This window comes from Phyllobates terribilis, unplaced genomic scaffold (assembly GCF_046119375.1).
Source record: "Phyllobates terribilis strain yellow unplaced genomic scaffold, ASM4611937v1 Scaffold_9__5_contigs__length_417890890, whole genome shotgun sequence".
Taxonomy (NCBI): Eukaryota; Metazoa; Chordata; class Amphibia; order Anura; family Dendrobatidae; genus Phyllobates; species Phyllobates terribilis.
In genome coordinates, this window is record NW_027362769.1 from 397,251,127 (window position 1) to 397,267,791 (window position 16,665).

At 59.0% G+C, this 16,665-nt stretch overlaps 1 protein-coding gene across 2 annotated transcripts in view; it reads right to left on the reverse strand.

Annotated features, from left to right (window-relative positions):
- HSD3B7 (hydroxy-delta-5-steroid dehydrogenase, 3 beta- and steroid delta-isomerase 7) overlaps positions 1-14,202 on the reverse strand; it is a 91,431-nt gene extending 77,229 nt beyond the window's left edge. Inside the window, exon 1 of one of the 2 annotated variants that reach the window (XM_073648830.1) lies at positions 13,995-14,191. In XM_073648830.1, coding sequence (XP_073504931.1) covers positions 13,995-14,126 — 132 coding nt within the window. In that variant the 5' untranslated portion in view covers positions 14,127-14,191. Of the gene's footprint in view, positions 1-13,994 lie in introns of both variants that reach the window. The other variant, XM_073648831.1, reaches the window with a different exon arrangement.
- Positions 14,203-16,665: the final 2,463 nt, after the last annotated feature.

Here is a 16,665-nt window from a genome sequence, read left to right on the forward strand (position 1 = left end):
AGGGTCCGGTTTGTTCCGGCTCAGTGTGCTGGTGGGTCTCGGGGTGGGGGTCCGGTTTGTCTCGGCTCAGCGTGTTGGTGCCGGCTCAGCGTGTATCCCCCCCTCCCCGCTGCTCCGGATATGAGGGGTCAGCACAACCTTTGTATAGGGGGTGATACAATGTGCTGCGGTCGCTGTCTGGAGTCAGGGGTGTAATATAGAGAAAACATCTATTGCTACATGGAAACCATCAACAAGCAGGTGAACAGCTGCAGGTCCTGACATATGGTGTTTTGTGCCGGGGTGACCCGGCTTCCTGTATAAAGGAAAGGTTTATGGGGGCAGCTCCGTCACTTAGGACCCCTATATTACATCTGCAGACATGGGCCCGGGCCCCTCACCTCCTGGTAGCCGCAGTCTGTGCTGACAATTGTGGTAGGAAGTGGCGGCAGTTTCCTGCCCCTCCCCAGCTCTTCTGTATTTGGGGGGGTCACGGTGACAGGTTTATGGGGGGTCAGGGTCTGCTCTGCTTATCTGAGCTGCTCAGGATAGGGTCAGAGTACAGGGTAACAGCGACACAGTGACCCCGGCGCACGTGTTTATAGGATCCGCTGCACTGCATCCTGCTCCACCTGTCCCCATTATAATTATATCACGGACATAAAGGCGGCATCAGCGAATCACCTGGAGCCAGCAGAGAGGAGTGTCAGCTCTGGGGTCCAGGCTGTGCGGTGTGTGTGTGTGGAGTGTCAGCTTTGGGGTCCAGGCTGTGCGGTGTGTGTGTGTGGAGTGTCAGTTCTGGAGTCCAGGCTGTGCGGTGTGTGTGTGTGTGGAGTGTCAGCTCTGGGGTCCAGGCTGTGCGGTGTGTGTGTGTGGAGTGTCAGCTCTGGGGTCCAGGCTGTGCGGTGTGTGTGTGTGTGTGTGTGTGTGTGGAGTGTCAGCTCTGGGATCCAGGCTGTGCGGTGTGTGTGTGTGTGGAGTGTCAGCTCTGGGGTCCAGGCTGTGCGGTGTGTGTGTGTGTGGAGTGTCAGCTCTGGGGTCCAGGCTGTGCGGAGTGTGTGGAGTTTCAGCTCTTGGGTCCAGGCTGTGCGGTGTGTGTGTGTGTGGAGTGTCAGCTCTGGGGTCCAGGCTGTGCGGTGTGTGTGTGTGTGGAGTGTCAGCTCTGGGGTCCAGGCTGTATGGTGTGTGTGGAGTGTCAGCTCTGGGGTCCAGGCTGTGCGGTGTGTGTGTGTGGAGTGTCAGCTCTGGGGTCCAGGCTGTGCGGTGTGCGTGTGTGGAGTGTCAGCTCTGGGGTCCAGGCTGTGCGGTGTGTGTGTGTGAAGTGTCAGCTCTGGGGTCCAGGCTGTGCGGTGTGTGTGTGTGTGTGGAGTGTCAGCTCTGGGGTCCAGGCTGTGTGGTGTGTGTGGAGTGTCAGCTCTGGGGTCCAGGCTGTGCGGTGTGTGTGGAGTTTCAGCTCTGGGGTCCAGGCTGTGCAGTGTGTGTGTGTGTGGAGTGTCAGCTCTGGGGTCCAGGCTGTGCGGAGTGTGTGTGTGGAGTGTCAGCTCTGGGGTCCAGGCTGTGCGGTGTGTGTGTGTGTGGAGTTTCAGCTCTGGGGTCCAGGCTGTGCGGTGTGTGTGGAGTGTCAGCTCTGGGGTCCAGGCTGTGCGGTGTGTGTGTGTGTGGAGTGTCAGCCCTGGGGTCCAGGCTGTGCGGTGTGTGTGTGTGTGGAGTGTCAGCTCTGGGGTCCAGGCTGTGCGGTGTGTGTGTGTGTGTGTGGAGTGTCAGCTCTGGGGTCCAGGCTGTGTGGTGTGTGTGAAGTGTCAGTTCTGGGGTCCAGGCTATGCGGTGTGTGTGTGTGTGTGTGTGTGGAGTGTCAGCTCTGGGGTCCAGGCTGTGCGGTGTGTGTGTGTATGAGTGGAGTGTCAGCTCTGGGGTCCAGGCTGTGCGGTGTGTGTGTGGAGTGTCAGCTCTGGGGTCCAGGCTGTGCGGAGTGTGTGTGTGTGTGTGTGGAGTGTCAGCTCTGGGGTCCAGGCTGTGCGGTGTGTGTGTGTATGAGTGGAGTGTCAGCTCTGGGGTCCAGGCTGTGCGGTGTGTGTGTGTGGAGTGTCAGCTCTGGGGTCCAGGCTGTGCGGTGTGTGTGTGTGTGTGTGTGTGTGTGTGGAGTGTCAGCTCTGGGGTCCAGGCTGTGCGGTGTGTGTGTGTGTGTGTGTGTGTGTGTGTGGAGTGTCAGCTCTGGGGTCCAGGCTGTGCGGTGTGTGTGTGTGTGGAGTGTCAGCTCTGGGGGTCCAGGCTGTGCGGTGTGTGTGTGTGTGGAGTGTCAGCTCTGGGGTCCAGGCTGTGTGGTGTGTGTGGAGTGTCAGCTCTGGGGTCCAGGCTGTGCGGTGTGTGTGTGTGTGTGTGTGTGTGGAGTGTCAGCTCTGGGGTCCAGGCTGTGCGGTGTGTGTGTGTGTGTGTGTGTGTGTGTGGAGTGTCAGCTCTGGGGGTCCAGGCTGTGCGGTGTGTGTGTGTGTGGAGTGTCAGCTCTGGGGTCCAGGCTGTGTGGTGTGTGTGGAGTGTCAGCTCTGGGGTCCAGGCTGTGCGGTGTGTGTGGAGTGTCAGCTCTGGGGTCCAGGCTGTGCGGTGTGTGTGTGTGTGGAGTGTCAGCTCTGGGGTCCAGGCTGTGCGGTGTGTGTGTGTGTGTGGAGTGTCAGCTCTGGGGTCCAGGCTGTGCGGTGTGTGTGGAGTTTCAGCTCTGGGGTCCAGGCTGTGCGGTGTGTGTGTGTGGAGTGTCAGCTCTGGGGTCCAGGCTGTGCGGTGTGTGTGTGTGTGGAGTGTCAGCTCTGGGGTGCAGGCTGTGTGGTGTGTGTGGAGTGTCAGCTCTGGGGTCTAGGCTGTGCGGTGTGCGTGTGTGTGAAGTGTCAGCTCTGGGGTCCAGGCTGTGCGGTGTGTGTGTGTGTGAAGTGTCAGCTCTGGGGTCCAGGCTGTGCGGTGTGTGTGTGTGGAGTGTCAGCTCTGGGGTCCAGGCTGTGCGGTGTGTGTGTGGAGTGTCAGCTCTGGGGTCCAGGCTGTGCGGTGTGTGTGTGTGTGTGGAGTGTCAGCTCTGGGGTCCAGGCTGTGCGGTGTGTGTGGAGTTTCAGCTCTGGGGTCCAGGCTGTGCGGTGTGTGTGTGTGTGGAGTGTCAGCTCTGGGGTCCAGGCTGTGCGGAGTGTGTGTGTGGAGTGTCAGCTCTGGGGTCCAGGCTGTGCGGTGTGTGTGTGTGTGGAGTGTCAGCTCTGGGGTCCAGGCTGTGCGGTGTGTGTGTGTGTGTGTGGAGTGTCAGCTCTGGGGTCCAGGCTGTGTGGTGTGTGTGAAGTGTCAGTTCTGGGGTCCAGGCTATGCGGTGTGTGTGTGTGGAGTGTCAGCTCTGGGGTCCAGGCTGTGCGGTGTGTGTGTGTGTGTGTGTGTGTGGAGTGTCAGCTCTGGGGTCCAGGCTGTGCGGTGTGTGTGTGTGTGGAGTGTCAGCTCTGGGGTCCAGGCTGTGCGGTGTGTGTGTATGTGGAGTGTCAGCTCTGGGGTCCAGGCTGTGCGGAGTGTGTGTGTGTGGAGTGTCAGCTCTGGGGTCCAGGCTGTGCGGTGTGTGTGTGGAGTGTCAGCTCTGGGGTCCAGGCTGTGCGGTGTGTGTGTGTGGATTGTCAGCTCTGGGGTCCAGGCTGTGCGGTGTGTGTGTGTGGAGTGTCAGCTCTGGGGTCCAGGCTGTGCGGTGTGTGTGTGGAGTGTCAGCTCTGGGGTCCAGGCTGTGCGGTGTGTGTGTGTGGAGTGTCAGCTCTGGGGTCCAGGCTGTACGGTGTGTGTGTGTGTGGAGTGTCAGCTCTGGGGTCCAGGCTGTGTGGTGTGTGTGGAGTGTCAGCTCTGGGGTCCAGGCTGTGCGGTGTGTGTGTGTGAAGTGTCAGCTCTGGGGTCCAGGCTGTGCGGTGTGTGTGGAGTGTCAGCTCTGGGGTCCAGGCTGTGCGGTGTGTGTGTGTGGAGTGTCAGCTCTGGGGTCCAGGCTGTGCGGTGTGTGTGTGTGGAGTGTCAGCTCTGGGGTCCAGGCTGTGCGGTGTGTGTGTGTGTGTGTGTGTGGAGTGTCAGCTCTGGGGTCCAGGCTGTGCGGTGTGTGTGTGTGTGGAGTGTCAGCTCTGGGGTCCAGGCTGTGCGGTGTGTGTGTGTGTGTGTGTGTGGAGTGTCAGCTCTGGGGTCCAGGCTGTGCGGTGTGTGTGTGTGGAGTGTCAGCTCTTGGGTCCAGGCTGTGCGGTGTGTGTGTGTGTGGAGTGTCAGCTCTGGGGTCCAGGCTGTGCGGTGTGTGTGTGTGTGGAGTGTCAGCTCTGGGGTCCAGGCTGTATGGTGTGTGTGGAGTGTCAGCTCTGGGGTCCAGGCTGTGCGGTGTGCGTGTGTGGAGTGTCAGCTCTGGGGTCCAGGCTGTGCGGTGTGTGTGTGTGAAGTGTCAGCTCTGGGGTCCAGGCTGTGCGGTGTGTGTGTGTGTGTGGAGTGTCAGCTCTGGGGTCCAGGCTGTGTGGTGTGTGTGGAGTGTCAGCTCTGGGGTCCAGGCTGTGCGGTGTGTGTGGAGTTTCAGCTCTGGGGTCCAGGCTGTGCAGTGTGTGTGCGTGTGTGGAGTGTCAGCTCTGGGGTCCAGGCTGTGCGGAGTGTGTGTGTGGAGTGTCAGCTCTGGGGTCCAGGCTGTGCGGTGTGTGTGGAGTGTCAGCTCTGGGGTCCAGGCTGTGCGGTCTGTGTGGAGTGTCAGCTCTGGGGTCCAGGCTGTGCGGTGTGTGTGTGTGTGGAGTGTCAGCTCTGGGGTCCAGGCTGTGCGGTGTGTGTGTGTGTGGAGTGTCAGCTCTGGGGTCCAGGCTGTGCGGTGTGTGTGTGTGTGTGGAGTGTCAGCTCTGGGGTCCAGGCTGTGTGGTGTGTGTGAAGTGTCAGTTCTGGGGTCCAGGCTATGCGGTGTGTGTGTGTGTGTGTGTGTGGAGTGTCAGCTCTGGGGTCCAGGCTGTGCGGTGTGTGTGTGTGTATGAGTGGAGTGTCAGCTCTGGGGTCCAGGCTGTGCGGTGTGTGTGTGGAGTGTCAGCTCTGGGGTCCAGGCTGTGCGGAGTGTGTGTGTGTGTGTGTGTGTGGAGTGTCAGCTCTGGGGTCCAGGCTGTGCGGTGTGTGTGTGTATGAGTGGAGTGTCAGCTCTGGGGTCCAGGCTGTGCGGTGTGTGTGTGTGGAGTGTCAGCTCTGGGGTCCAGGCTGTGCGGTGTGTGTGTGTGTGTGTGTGTGTGTGTGTGTGTGTGTGTGGAGTGTCAGCTCTGGGGTCCAGGCTGTGCGGTGTGTGTGTGTGTGTGTGTGTGTGTGTGTGGAGTGTCAGCTCTGGGGTCCAGGCTGTGCGGTGTGTGTGTGTGTGTGTGTGTGGAGTGTCAGCTCTGGGGGTCCAGGCTGTGCGGTGTGTGTGTGTGTGGAGTGTCAGCTCTGGGGTCCAGGCTGTGTGGTGTGTGTGGAGTGTCAGCTCTGGGGTCCAGGCTGTGCGGTGTGTGTGTGTGAAGTGTCAGCTCTGGGGTCCAGGCTGTGCGGTGTGTGTGTGTGTGTGTGGAGTGTCAGCTCTGGGGTCCAGGCTGTGCGGTGTGTGTGGAGTTTCAGCTCTGGGGTCCAGGCTGTGCGGTGTGTGTGTGTGGAGTGTCAGCTCTGGGGTCCAGGCTGTGCGGTGTGTGTGTGTGTGGAGTGTCAGCTCTGGGGTCCAGGCTGTGTGGTGTGTGTGGAGTGTCAGCTCTGGGGTCCAGGCTGTGCGGTGTGCGTGTGTGTGAAGTGTCAGCTCTGGGGTCCAGGCTGTGCGGTGTGTGTGTGTGGAGTGTCAGCTCTGGGGTCCAGGCTGTGCGGTGTGTGTGTGGAGTGTCAGCTCTGGGGTCCAGGCTGTGCGGTGTGTGTGTGTGTGTGTGTGGAGTGTCAGCTCTGGGGTCCAGGCTGTGTGGTGTGTGTGGAGTGTCAGCTCTGGGGTCCAGGCTGTGCGGTGTGTGTGGAGTTTCAGCTCTGGGGTCCAGGCTGTGCGGTGTGTGTGTGTGTGGAGTGTCAGCTCTGGGGTCCAGGCTGTGCGGAGTGTGTGTGTGGAGTGTCAGCTCTGGGGTCCAGGCTGTGCGGTGTGTGTGTGTGTGTGTGGAGTGTCAGCTCTGGGGTCCAGGCTGTGTGGTGTGTGTGAAGTGTCAGTTCTGGGGTCCAGGCTATGCGGTGTGTGTGTGTGTATGTGTGGAGTGTCAGCTCTGGGGTCCAGGCTGTGCGGTGTGTGTGTATGTGGAGTGTCAGCTCTGGGGTCCAGGCTGTGCGGAGTGTGTGTGTGTGGAGTGTCAGCTCTGGGGTCCAGGCTGTGCGGTGTGTGTGTGGAGTGTCAGCTCTGGGGTCCAGGCTGTGCGGTGTGTGTGTGTGGATTGTCAGCTCTGGGGTCCAGGCTGTGCGGTGTGTGTGTGTGGAGTGTCAGCTCTGGGGTCCAGGCTGTGCGGTGTGTGTGTGGAGTGTCAGCTCTGGGGTCCAGGCTGTGCGGTGTGTGTGTGTGGAGTGTCAGCTCTGGGGTCCAGGCTGTACGGTGTGGGTGTGTGTGGAGTGTCAGCTCTGGGGTCCAGGCTGTGCGGTGTGTGTGTGTGGAGTGTCAGCTCTGGGGTCCAGGCTGTGCGGTGTGTGTGTGGAGTGTCAGCTCTGGGGTCCAGGCTGTGCGGTGTGTGTGGAGTGTCAGCTCTGGGGTCCAGGCTGTGCGGTGTGTGTGTGTGGAGTGTCAGCTCTGGGGTCCAGGCTGTGCGGTGTGTGTGTGTGGAGTGTCAGCTCTGGGGTCCAGGCTGTGCGGTGTGTGTGTGTGTGGAGTGTCAGCTCTGGGGTCCAGGCTGTGCGGTGTGTGTGTGTGTGGAGTGTCAGCTCTGGGGTCCAGGCTGTGCGGTGTGTGTGTGTGTGGAGTGTCAGCTCTGGGGTCCAGGCTGTGCGGTGTGTGTGTGTGGAGTGTCAGCTCTGGGGTCCAGGCTGTGCGGTGTGTGTGTGTGTGTGTGGAGTGTCAGCTCTGGGGTCCAGGCTGTGCGGTGTGTGTGTGTGTGGAGTGTCAGCTCTGGGGTCCAGGCTGTGCGGTGTGTGTGTGTGTGTGTGTGGAGTGTCAGCTCTGGGGTCCAGGCTGTGCGGTGTGTGTGTGTGGAGTGTCAGCTCTGGGGTCCAGGCTGTGCGGTGTGTGTGTGTGTGGAGTGTCAGCTCTGGGGTCCAGGCTGTGCGGTGTGTGTGTGTGGAGTGTCAGCTCTGGGGTCCAGGCTGTGCGGTGTGTGTGTGTGGAGTGTCAGCTCTGGGGTCCAGGCTGTGCGGTGTGTGTGTGTGTGTGGAGTGTCAGCTCTGGGGTCCAGGCTGTGCGGTGTGTGTGTGTGTGGAGTGTCAGCTCTGGGGTCCAGGCTGTGCGGTGTGTGTGTGTGGAGTGTCAGCTCTGGGGTCCAGGCTGTGCGGTGTGTGTGTGTGGAGTGTCAGCTCTGGGGTCCAGGCTGTGCGGTGTGTGTGTGTGTGTGTGTGTGGAGTGTCAGCTCTGGGGTCCAGGCTGTGCGGTGTGTGTGTGTGGAGTGTCAGCTCTGGGGTCCAGGCTGTGCGGTGTGTGTGTGTGTGTGTGTGGAGTGTCAGCTCTGGGGTCCAGGCTGTGCGGTGTGTGTGTGTGGAGTGTCAGCTCTGGGGTCCAGGCTGTGCGGTGTGTGTGTGTGTGGAGTGTCAGCTCTGGGGTCCAGGCTGTGCGGTGTGTGTGTGTGGAGTGTCAGCTCTGGGGTCCAGGCTGTGCGGTGTGTGTGTGTGTGGAGTGTCAGCTCTGGGGTCCAGGCTGTGCGGTGTGTGTGTGTGTGGAGTGTCAGCTCTGGGGTCCAGGCTGTGCGGTGTGTGTGTGTGGAGTGTCAGCTCTGGGGTCCAGGCTGTGCGGTGTGTGTGTGTGTGGAGTGTCAGCTCTGGGGTCCAGGCTGTGCGGTGTGTGTGTGTGGAGTGTCAGCTCTGGGGTCCAGGCTGTGCGGTGTGTGTGTGTGGAGTGTCAGCTCTGGGGTCCAGGCTGTGCGGTGTGTGTGTGTGTGTGGAGTGTCAGCTCTGGGGTCCAGGCTGTGCGGTGTGTGTGTGTGTGGAGTGTCAGCTCTGGGGTCCAGGCTGTGCGGTGTGTGTGTGTGGAGTGTCAGCTCTGGGGTCCAGGCTGTGCGGTGTGTGTGTGTGGAGTGTCAGCTCTGGGGTCCAGGCTGTGCGGTGTGTGTGTGTGTGTGTGTGTGGAGTGTCAGCTCTGGGGTCCAGGCTGTGCGGTGTGTGTGTGTGGAGTGTCAGCTCTGGGGTCCAGGCTGTGCGGTGTGTGTGTGTGTGGAGTGTCAGCTCTGGGGTCCAGGCTGTGCGGTGTGTGTGTGTGTGTGTGTGGAGTGTCAGCTCTGGGGTCCAGGCTGTGCGGTGTGTGTGTGTGGAGTGTCAGCTCTGGGGTCCAGGCTGTGCGGTGTGTGTGTGTGTGGAGTGTCAGCTCTGGGGTCCAGGCTGTGCGGTGTGTGTGTGTGGAGTGTCAGCTCTGGGGTCCAGGCTGTGCGGTGTGTGTGTGTGTGGAGTGTCAGCTCTGGGGTCCAGGCTGTGCGGTGTGTGTGTGTGTGGAGTGTCAGCTCTGGGGTCCAGGCTGTGCGGTGTGTGTGTGTGTGGAGTGTCAGCTCTGGGGTCCAGGCTGTGCGGTGTGTGTGTGTGTGTGGAGTGTCAGCTCTGGGGTCCAGGCTGTGTGGTGTGTGTGAAGTGTCAGTTCTGGGGTCCAGGCTATGCGGTGTGTGTGTGTGTGTGTGTGTGTGGAGTGTCAGCTCTGGGGTCCAGGCTGTGCGGTGTGTGTGTGTGTATGAGTGGAGTGTCAGCTCTGGGGTCCAGGCTGTGCGGTGTGTGTGTGGAGTGTCAGCTCTGGGGTCCAGGCTGTGCGGAGTGTGTGTGTGTGTGTGTGGAGTGTCAGCTCTGGGGTCCAGGCTGTGCGGTGTGTGTGTGTATGAGTGGAGTGTCAGCTCTGGGGTCCAGGCTGTGCGGTGTGTGTGTGTGGAGTGTCAGCTCTGGGGTCCAGGCTGTGCGGTGTGTGTGTGTGTGTGTGTGTGGAGTGTCAGCTCTGGGGTCCAGGCTGTGCGGTGTGTGTGTGTGTGTGTGTGTGTGTGGAGTGTCAGCTCTGGGGTCCAGGCTGTGCGGTGTGTGTGTGTGTGTGGAGTGTCAGCTCTGGGGGTCCAGGCTGTGCGGTGTGTGTGTGTGTGGAGTGTCAGCTCTGGGGTCCAGGCTGTGTGGTGTGTGTGGAGTGTCAGCTCTGGGGTCCAGGCTGTGCGGTGTGTGTGTGTGAAGTGTCAGCTCTGGGGTCCAGGCTGTGCGGTGTGTGTGTGTGTGTGTGGAGTGTCAGCTCTGGGGTCCAGGCTGTGCGGTGTGTGTGGAGTTTCAGCTCTGGGGTCCAGGCTGTGCGGTGTGTGTGTGTGGAGTGTCAGCTCTGGGGTCCAGGCTGTGCGGTGTGTGTGTGTGTGGAGTGTCAGCTCTGGGGTCCAGGCTGTGTGGTGTGTGTGGAGTGTCAGCTCTGGGGTCCAGGCTGTGCGGTGTGCGTGTGTGTGAAGTGTCAGCTCTGGGGTCCAGGCTGTGCGGTGTGTGTGTGTGGAGTGTCAGCTCTGGGGTCCAGGCTGTGCGGTGTGTGTGTGGAGTGTCAGCTCTGGGGTCCAGGCTGTGCGGTGTGTGTGTGTGTGTGTGGAGTGTCAGCTCTGGGGTCCAGGCTGTGTGGTGTGTGTGGAGTGTCAGCTCTGGGGTCCAGGCTGTGCGGTGTGTGTGGAGTTTCAGCTCTGGGGTCCAGGCTGTGCGGTGTGTGTGTGTGTGGAGTGTCAGCTCTGGGGTCCAGGCTGTGCGGAGTGTGTGTGTGGAGTGTCAGCTCTGGGGTCCAGGCTGTGCGGTGTGTGTGTGTGTGTGTGGAGTGTCAGCTCTGGGGTCCAGGCTGTGTGGTGTGTGTGAAGTGTCAGTTCTGGGGTCCAGGCTATGCGGTGTGTGTGTGTGTATGTGTGGAGTGTCAGCTCTGGGGTCCAGGCTGTGCGGTGTGTGTGTATGTGGAGTGTCAGCTCTGGGGTCCAGGCTGTGCGGAGTGTGTGTGTGTGGAGTGTCAGCTCTGGGGTCCAGGCTGTGCGGTGTGTGTGTGGAGTGTCAGCTCTGGGGTCCAGGCTGTGCGGTGTGTGTGTGTGGATTGTCAGCTCTGGGGTCCAGGCTGTGCGGTGTGTGTGTGTGGAGTGTCAGCTCTGGGGTCCAGGCTGTGCGGTGTGTGTGTGGAGTGTCAGCTCTGGGGTCCAGGCTGTGCGGTGTGTGTGTGTGGAGTGTCAGCTCTGGGGTCCAGGCTGTACGGTGTGTGTGTGTGTGGAGTGTCAGCTCTGGGGTCCAGGCTGTGCGGTGTGTGTGTGTGGAGTGTCAGCTCTGGGGTCCAGGCTGTGCGGTGTGTGTGTGGAGTGTCAGCTCTGGGGTCCAGGCTGTGCGGTGTGTGTGGAGTGTCAGCTCTGGGGTCCAGGCTGTGCGGTGTGTGTGTGTGGAGTGTCAGCTCTGGGGTCCAGGCTGTGCGGTGTGTGTGTGTGGAGTGTCAGCTCTGGGGTCCAGGCTGTGCGGTGTGTGTGTGTGTGGAGTGTCAGCTCTGGGGTCCAGGCTGTGCGGTGTGTGTGTGTGTGTGGAGTGTCAGCTCTGGGGGTCCAGGCTGTGCGGTGTGTGTGTGTGTGGAGTGTCAGCTCTGGGGTCCAGGCTGTGTGGTGTGTGTGGAGTGTCAGCTCTGGGTTCCAGGCTGTGCGGTGTGTGTGTGTGAAGTGTCAGCTCTGGGGTCCAGGCTGTGCGGTGTGTGTGTGTGTGTGTGGAGTGTCAGCTCTGGGGTCCAGGCTGTGCGGTGTGTGTGTGTGTGTGGAGTGTCAGCTCTGGGGTCCAGGCTGTGTGGTGTGTGTGAAGTGTCAGTTCTGGGGTCCAGGCTGTGCGGTGTGTGTGTGTGGAGTGTCAGCTCTGGGGTCCAGGCTGTGCGGTGTGTGTGTGTGTGTGTGTGTGTGGAGTGTCAGCTCTGGGGTCCAGGCTGTGCGGTGTGTGTGTGTGGAGTGTCAGCTCTGGGGTCCAGGCTGTGCGGTGTGTGTGTGTGTGGAGTGTCAGCTCTGGGGTCCAGGCTGTGCGGTGTGTGTGTGTGTGTGTGTGGAGTGTCAGCTCTGGGGTCCAGGCTGTGCGGTGTGTGTGTGTGGAGTGTCAGCTCTGGGGTCCAGGCTGTGCGGTGTGTGTGTGTGTGGAGTGTCAGCTCTGGGGTCCAGGCTGTGCGGTGTGTGTGTGTGGAGTGTCAGCTCTGGGGTCCAGGCTGTGCGGTGTGTGTGTGTGTGGAGTGTCAGCTCTGGGGTCCAGGCTGTGCGGTGTGTGTGTGTGTGGAGTGTCAGCTCTGGGGTCCAGGCTGTGCGGTGTGTGTGTGTGTGGAGTGTCAGCTCTGGGGTCCAGGCTGTGCGGTGTGTGTGTGTGTGTGGAGTGTCAGCTCTGGGGTCCAGGCTGTGTGGTGTGTGTGAAGTGTCAGTTCTGGGGTCCAGGCTATGCGGTGTGTGTGTGTGTGTGTGTGTGGAGTGTCAGCTCTGGGGTCCAGGCTGTGCGGTGTGTGTGTGTGTATGAGTGGAGTGTCAGCTCTGGGGTCCAGGCTGTGCGGTGTGTGTGTGGAGTGTCAGCTCTGGGGTCCAGGCTGTGCGGAGTGTGTGTGTGTGTGTGTGGAGTGTCAGCTCTGGGGTCCAGGCTGTGCGGTGTGTGTGTGTATGAGTGGAGTGTCAGCTCTGGGGTCCAGGCTGTGCGGTGTGTGTGTGTGGAGTGTCAGCTCTGGGGTCCAGGCTGTGCGGTGTGTGTGTGTGTGTGTGTGTGGAGTGTCAGCTCTGGGGTCCAGGCTGTGCGGTGTGTGTGTGTGTGTGTGTGTGTGTGGAGTGTCAGCTCTGGGGTCCAGGCTGTGCGGTGTGTGTGTGTGTGTGGAGTGTCAGCTCTGGGGGTCCAGGCTGTGCGGTGTGTGTGTGTGTGGAGTGTCAGCTCTGGGGTCCAGGCTGTGTGGTGTGTGTGGAGTGTCAGCTCTGGGGTCCAGGCTGTGCGGTGTGTGTGTGTGAAGTGTCAGCTCTGGGGTCCAGGCTGTGCGGTGTGTGTGTGTGTGTGTGGAGTGTCAGCTCTGGGGTCCAGGCTGTGCGGTGTGTGTGGAGTTTCAGCTCTGGGGTCCAGGCTGTGCGGTGTGTGTGTGTGGAGTGTCAGCTCTGGGGTCCAGGCTGTGCGGTGTGTGTGTGTGTGGAGTGTCAGCTCTGGGGTCCAGGCTGTGTGGTGTGTGTGGAGTGTCAGCTCTGGGGTCCAGGCTGTGCGGTGTGCGTGTGTGTGAAGTGTCAGCTCTGGGGTCCAGGCTGTGCGGTGTGTGTGTGTGGAGTGTCAGCTCTGGGGTCCAGGCTGTGCGGTGTGTGTGTGGAGTGTCAGCTCTGGGGTCCAGGCTGTGCGGTGTGTGTGTGTGTGTGTGGAGTGTCAGCTCTGGGGTCCAGGCTGTGTGGTGTGTGTGGAGTGTCAGCTCTGGGGTCCAGGCTGTGCGGTGTGTGTGGAGTTTCAGCTCTGGGGTCCAGGCTGTGCGGTGTGTGTGTGTGTGGAGTGTCAGCTCTGGGGTCCAGGCTGTGCGGAGTGTGTGTGTGGAGTGTCAGCTCTGGGGTCCAGGCTGTGCGGTGTGTGTGTGTGTGTGTGGAGTGTCAGCTCTGGGGTCCAGGCTGTGTGGTGTGTGTGAAGTGTCAGTTCTGGGGTCCAGGCTATGCGGTGTGTGTGTGTGTATGTGTGGAGTGTCAGCTCTGGGGTCCAGGCTGTGCGGTGTGTGTGTATGTGGAGTGTCAGCTCTGGGGTCCAGGCTGTGCGGAGTGTGTGTGTGTGGAGTGTCAGCTCTGGGGTCCAGGCTGTGCGGTGTGTGTGTGGAGTGTCAGCTCTGGGGTCCAGGCTGTGCGGTGTGTGTGTGTGGATTGTCAGCTCTGGGGTCCAGGCTGTGCGGTGTGTGTGTGTGGAGTGTCAGCTCTGGGGTCCAGGCTGTGCGGTGTGTGTGTGGAGTGTCAGCTCTGGGGTCCAGGCTGTGCGGTGTGTGTGTGTGGAGTGTCAGCTCTGGGGTCCAGGCTGTACGGTGTGTGTGTGTGTGGAGTGTCAGCTCTGGGGTCCAGGCTGTGCGGTGTGTGTGTGTGGAGTGTCAGCTCTGGGGTCCAGGCTGTGCGGTGTGTGTGTGGAGTGTCAGCTCTGGGGTCCAGGCTGTGCGGTGTGTGTGGAGTGTCAGCTCTGGGGTCCAGGCTGTGCGGTGTGTGTGTGTGGAGTGTCAGCTCTGGGGTCCAGGCTGTGCGGTGTGTGTGTGTGGAGTGTCAGCTCTGGGGTCCAGGCTGTGCGGTGTGTGTGTGTGTGGAGTGTCAGCTCTGGGGTCCAGGCTGTGCGGTGTGTGTGTGTGTGGAGTGTCAGCTCTGGGGTCCAGGCTGTGCGGTGTGTGTGTGTGTGGAGTGTCAGCTCTGGGGTCCAGGCTGTGCGGTGTGTGTGTGTGGAGTGTCAGCTCTGGGGTCCAGGCTGTGCGGTGTGTGTGTGTGTGTGGAGTGTCAGCTCTGGGGTCCAGGCTGTGCGGTGTGTGTGTGTGTGGAGTGTCAGCTCTGGGGTCCAGGCTGTGCGGTGTGTGTGTGTGTGTGTGTGGAGTGTCAGCTCTGGGGTCCAGGCTGTGCGGTGTGTGTGTGTGTGGAGTGTCAGCTCTGGGGTCCAGGCTGTGCGGTGTGTGTGTGTGTGTGTGGAGTGTCAGCTCTGGGGTCCAGGCTGTGCGGTGTGTGTGTGTGGAGTGTCAGCTCTGGGGTCCAGGCTGTGCGGTGTGTGTGTGTGTGGAGTGTCAGCTCTGGGGTCCAGGCTGTGCGGTGTGTGTGTGTGGATTGTCAGCTCTGGGGTCCAGGCTGTGCGGTGTGTGTGTGTAGAGTGTCAGCTCTGGGGTCCAGGCTGTACGGTGAGATGGAAGGTGTCAGGACGCAGCGTCAGCACTGGAAGGAGTGCAGTGCAGCAGGAAAGTATGTGACCCCCCACCCATAGACCCAATGCCTTCTGTCCACAGGACAGTCTCTTACCTCTCTGCTCTCTCTGCCGTCTCTGCTCCTCTCTGCTGCACAGTGTGAGAGGACATGAGGGTGGAGAGAGTGATAGAGGAGGAGGGAGCTCAGTGCCTGCTGCGGGCTGTCACCATCTGTTAACCCTTCCATGGTGGTCCGGTGTCGTGCCCGTTTTTACCTTCACACCATCTTTTTTTCCTTATGTCATTATCATGTGACCTGACACCAATGTTACACCTGCTGCCATTTCGTTTTTTTGTTGTTGTTGTTGTTGCCCATAGCAACCAATCAGGACTCAGCATTCATTTTGTAAGCCGCTCTGGATAAATGGAAGCTGCGCTGTGATTGGTTGCTATGGGCAACAACGACAGCTTTGATAAATGAGGCCTAATAAGCTAAGCGAGTGAACTGGGCCCCTCAGACACGGGAGCATCAATACATCATCCAAGCATGGAAGACGTACGGCAGAAGTGAAAACCTACTGAGACATGGCGTCCACCAAACCGGACATCCCAAACAAGGAAAGCACTAATGAGAGAAGCAGCCGAGAGCATGGTCACTGAGGAGCTGCAGAGATCCACAGCTCGGGGGGGAGACTCTGTCCACAGAACTATTAGTTTTATACCCCACAAACCTGGTCTTTATGGAAGAGCGGCAAGAAGAAAGCCATCAGAAGTCCCATGTAGGAGACATAGCGAGCATGTGGAGGAAGGGGCTCTGGTCAGATGAGACCAAACGTGAACTTTTTGGGCTGAAAACAAAACGCTACGTGTGATGGAAAACGAATGCTGCACATCACCCTGAAAACACCATCCCCACCGTCACACATGGTGGTGGCAGCATCATGCTGTGGGGAAGCTTTTCTTCAGCAGGGGCAGGGAAGCTGGTCAGAGGTGATGGGAGGATGGATGGAGCCAGATGCAGGGCAATCCCGGAGGAAAACCTCATAGAGGCTGCAGAAGACTTGAGACCGTGGCATAGACTCACCGTCCAGCAGGACAACGACCCTCAACATCCTGCCAGAGCCACAATGGAGGGTTTAGATATGGGCTAATTCCGGTGTGTGAATGTCACAGTCCAGACCCAAATCCCAGAGAATCTGTGACAAGACGTGAAAATCACCGATCACAGACGTCTCCGTCCGATCACTGAGCGAGTGTATATACTGCTGGTATACACAGGATACGTGTTTCTATATCCACAGTGTATAAAGATGGGATGTCCGATGTCACATAGCAATAATCCACAGCCGGACACCATCATAGCAAAATACAGACACGTCCTACAAAATAACAGGTTTGTCGCATCGGCTTACTGATGGTTTCCAGGCGTCAAAGGGGGAAATAATTTGGGAAATATTCACAGTGTGACAGGAGGGGCTGCACTACTATTAACAGAAAGCCCTGGAGACCTGCGGGATGTGAGGATGGAGACGAAGGGACGACAAATAGGACAACATAACAGTGAAGACATCAGTGAACGTCTCTGGCTCCAGGGAGTGGAAATATCTGACATTTTTCAAACAGTTAATAATCTGGAGGATCCGCAGTCATAGACACAGAAACATTTCTTGTGTTTTGGGTTTGTTTGTTTTTGCCTAATTTCTGTCTTCACTTGTTTCTCTTTTCATTGTAATGTTCTAGTTTTAATTATTTTTTTTTTAGATTTTTTTGTTTTTTTTTTCATCTCCCCCTCTGTTATTGTATATTAGGTGTAAATCATCCAGATATTACGCATAACCTGATTTGTTCTCTTCTGAATATGCACATTTCTCTCTCCTTGGTGCGATGCCAGAGCTGTGACATGTGTCTCCCTTGCAGCTCCTTCTCCCCTCTCACAGCACACAGTCTCTTAGAATGAAGGAGGGTTCAGCCTCATCTTCATCTATCCTCTCCTCCAGGACTGCAGACCGAGTGGCTCTTCCTGTTGCATGCCAGAGCTGTGATGTATATCTCCCCCTACAGCTCCCTGTCCCCTCTCACAGCACGCAGTCTCATAATAATAAGCAGATATAGAGGGGGCGCTGTTAGACTTACGACCGAGACCTGCTGCGGATACGGGCAGTAAACCAAAAAGACTGCAAGGGTTTAAATAGTAGGTATATGGGATATCTGCGCTGGTCCTGGTACCTTTAGAGGTACTGATAAAGAGGGCGATGAGAGGGTGAGGTTAAAATTAAGATAATTTATTTAGTGGTTAAAATGCTCAAATAATACTTAGTCTAAAAACACATGTATGATAGAGTCATGAGTTTGTCAGGCTGGAAGTGACTGATCAAATTCAATTTAAAAACACATAATTGCTATATTCCTGAGTGGGTCAGGCTGGATGGGACTGGTGGGTATGGAGCTTGACGTTGGATGAAGGTCACCTGAACGGAAAGGGGGATGTGGTTGGAGGACGCCCTCATCACTTGTTACTTACACCTAGGTTGTATTGTTGATGCAGATTGTTACCTGCTTGGGGCGAGATGGCGACTCTTGTGGTGGTTCAGATCCGTGTGTCGACTGACTGTAGGGAAAAGGCGGGGGGAGATCAAAGGGAGCACACTAATGGTTGATAGATAATGGCGATCTGTCAGGATTTTACCTGGGTTTTTAAAATGGGAGTGATGACACAGGTGCAGCTGATTCCAAAACCACTGAGGTGCTGCCGGCTGTGCGCTGTATTCCGGGTAAGGTTTAGAGAG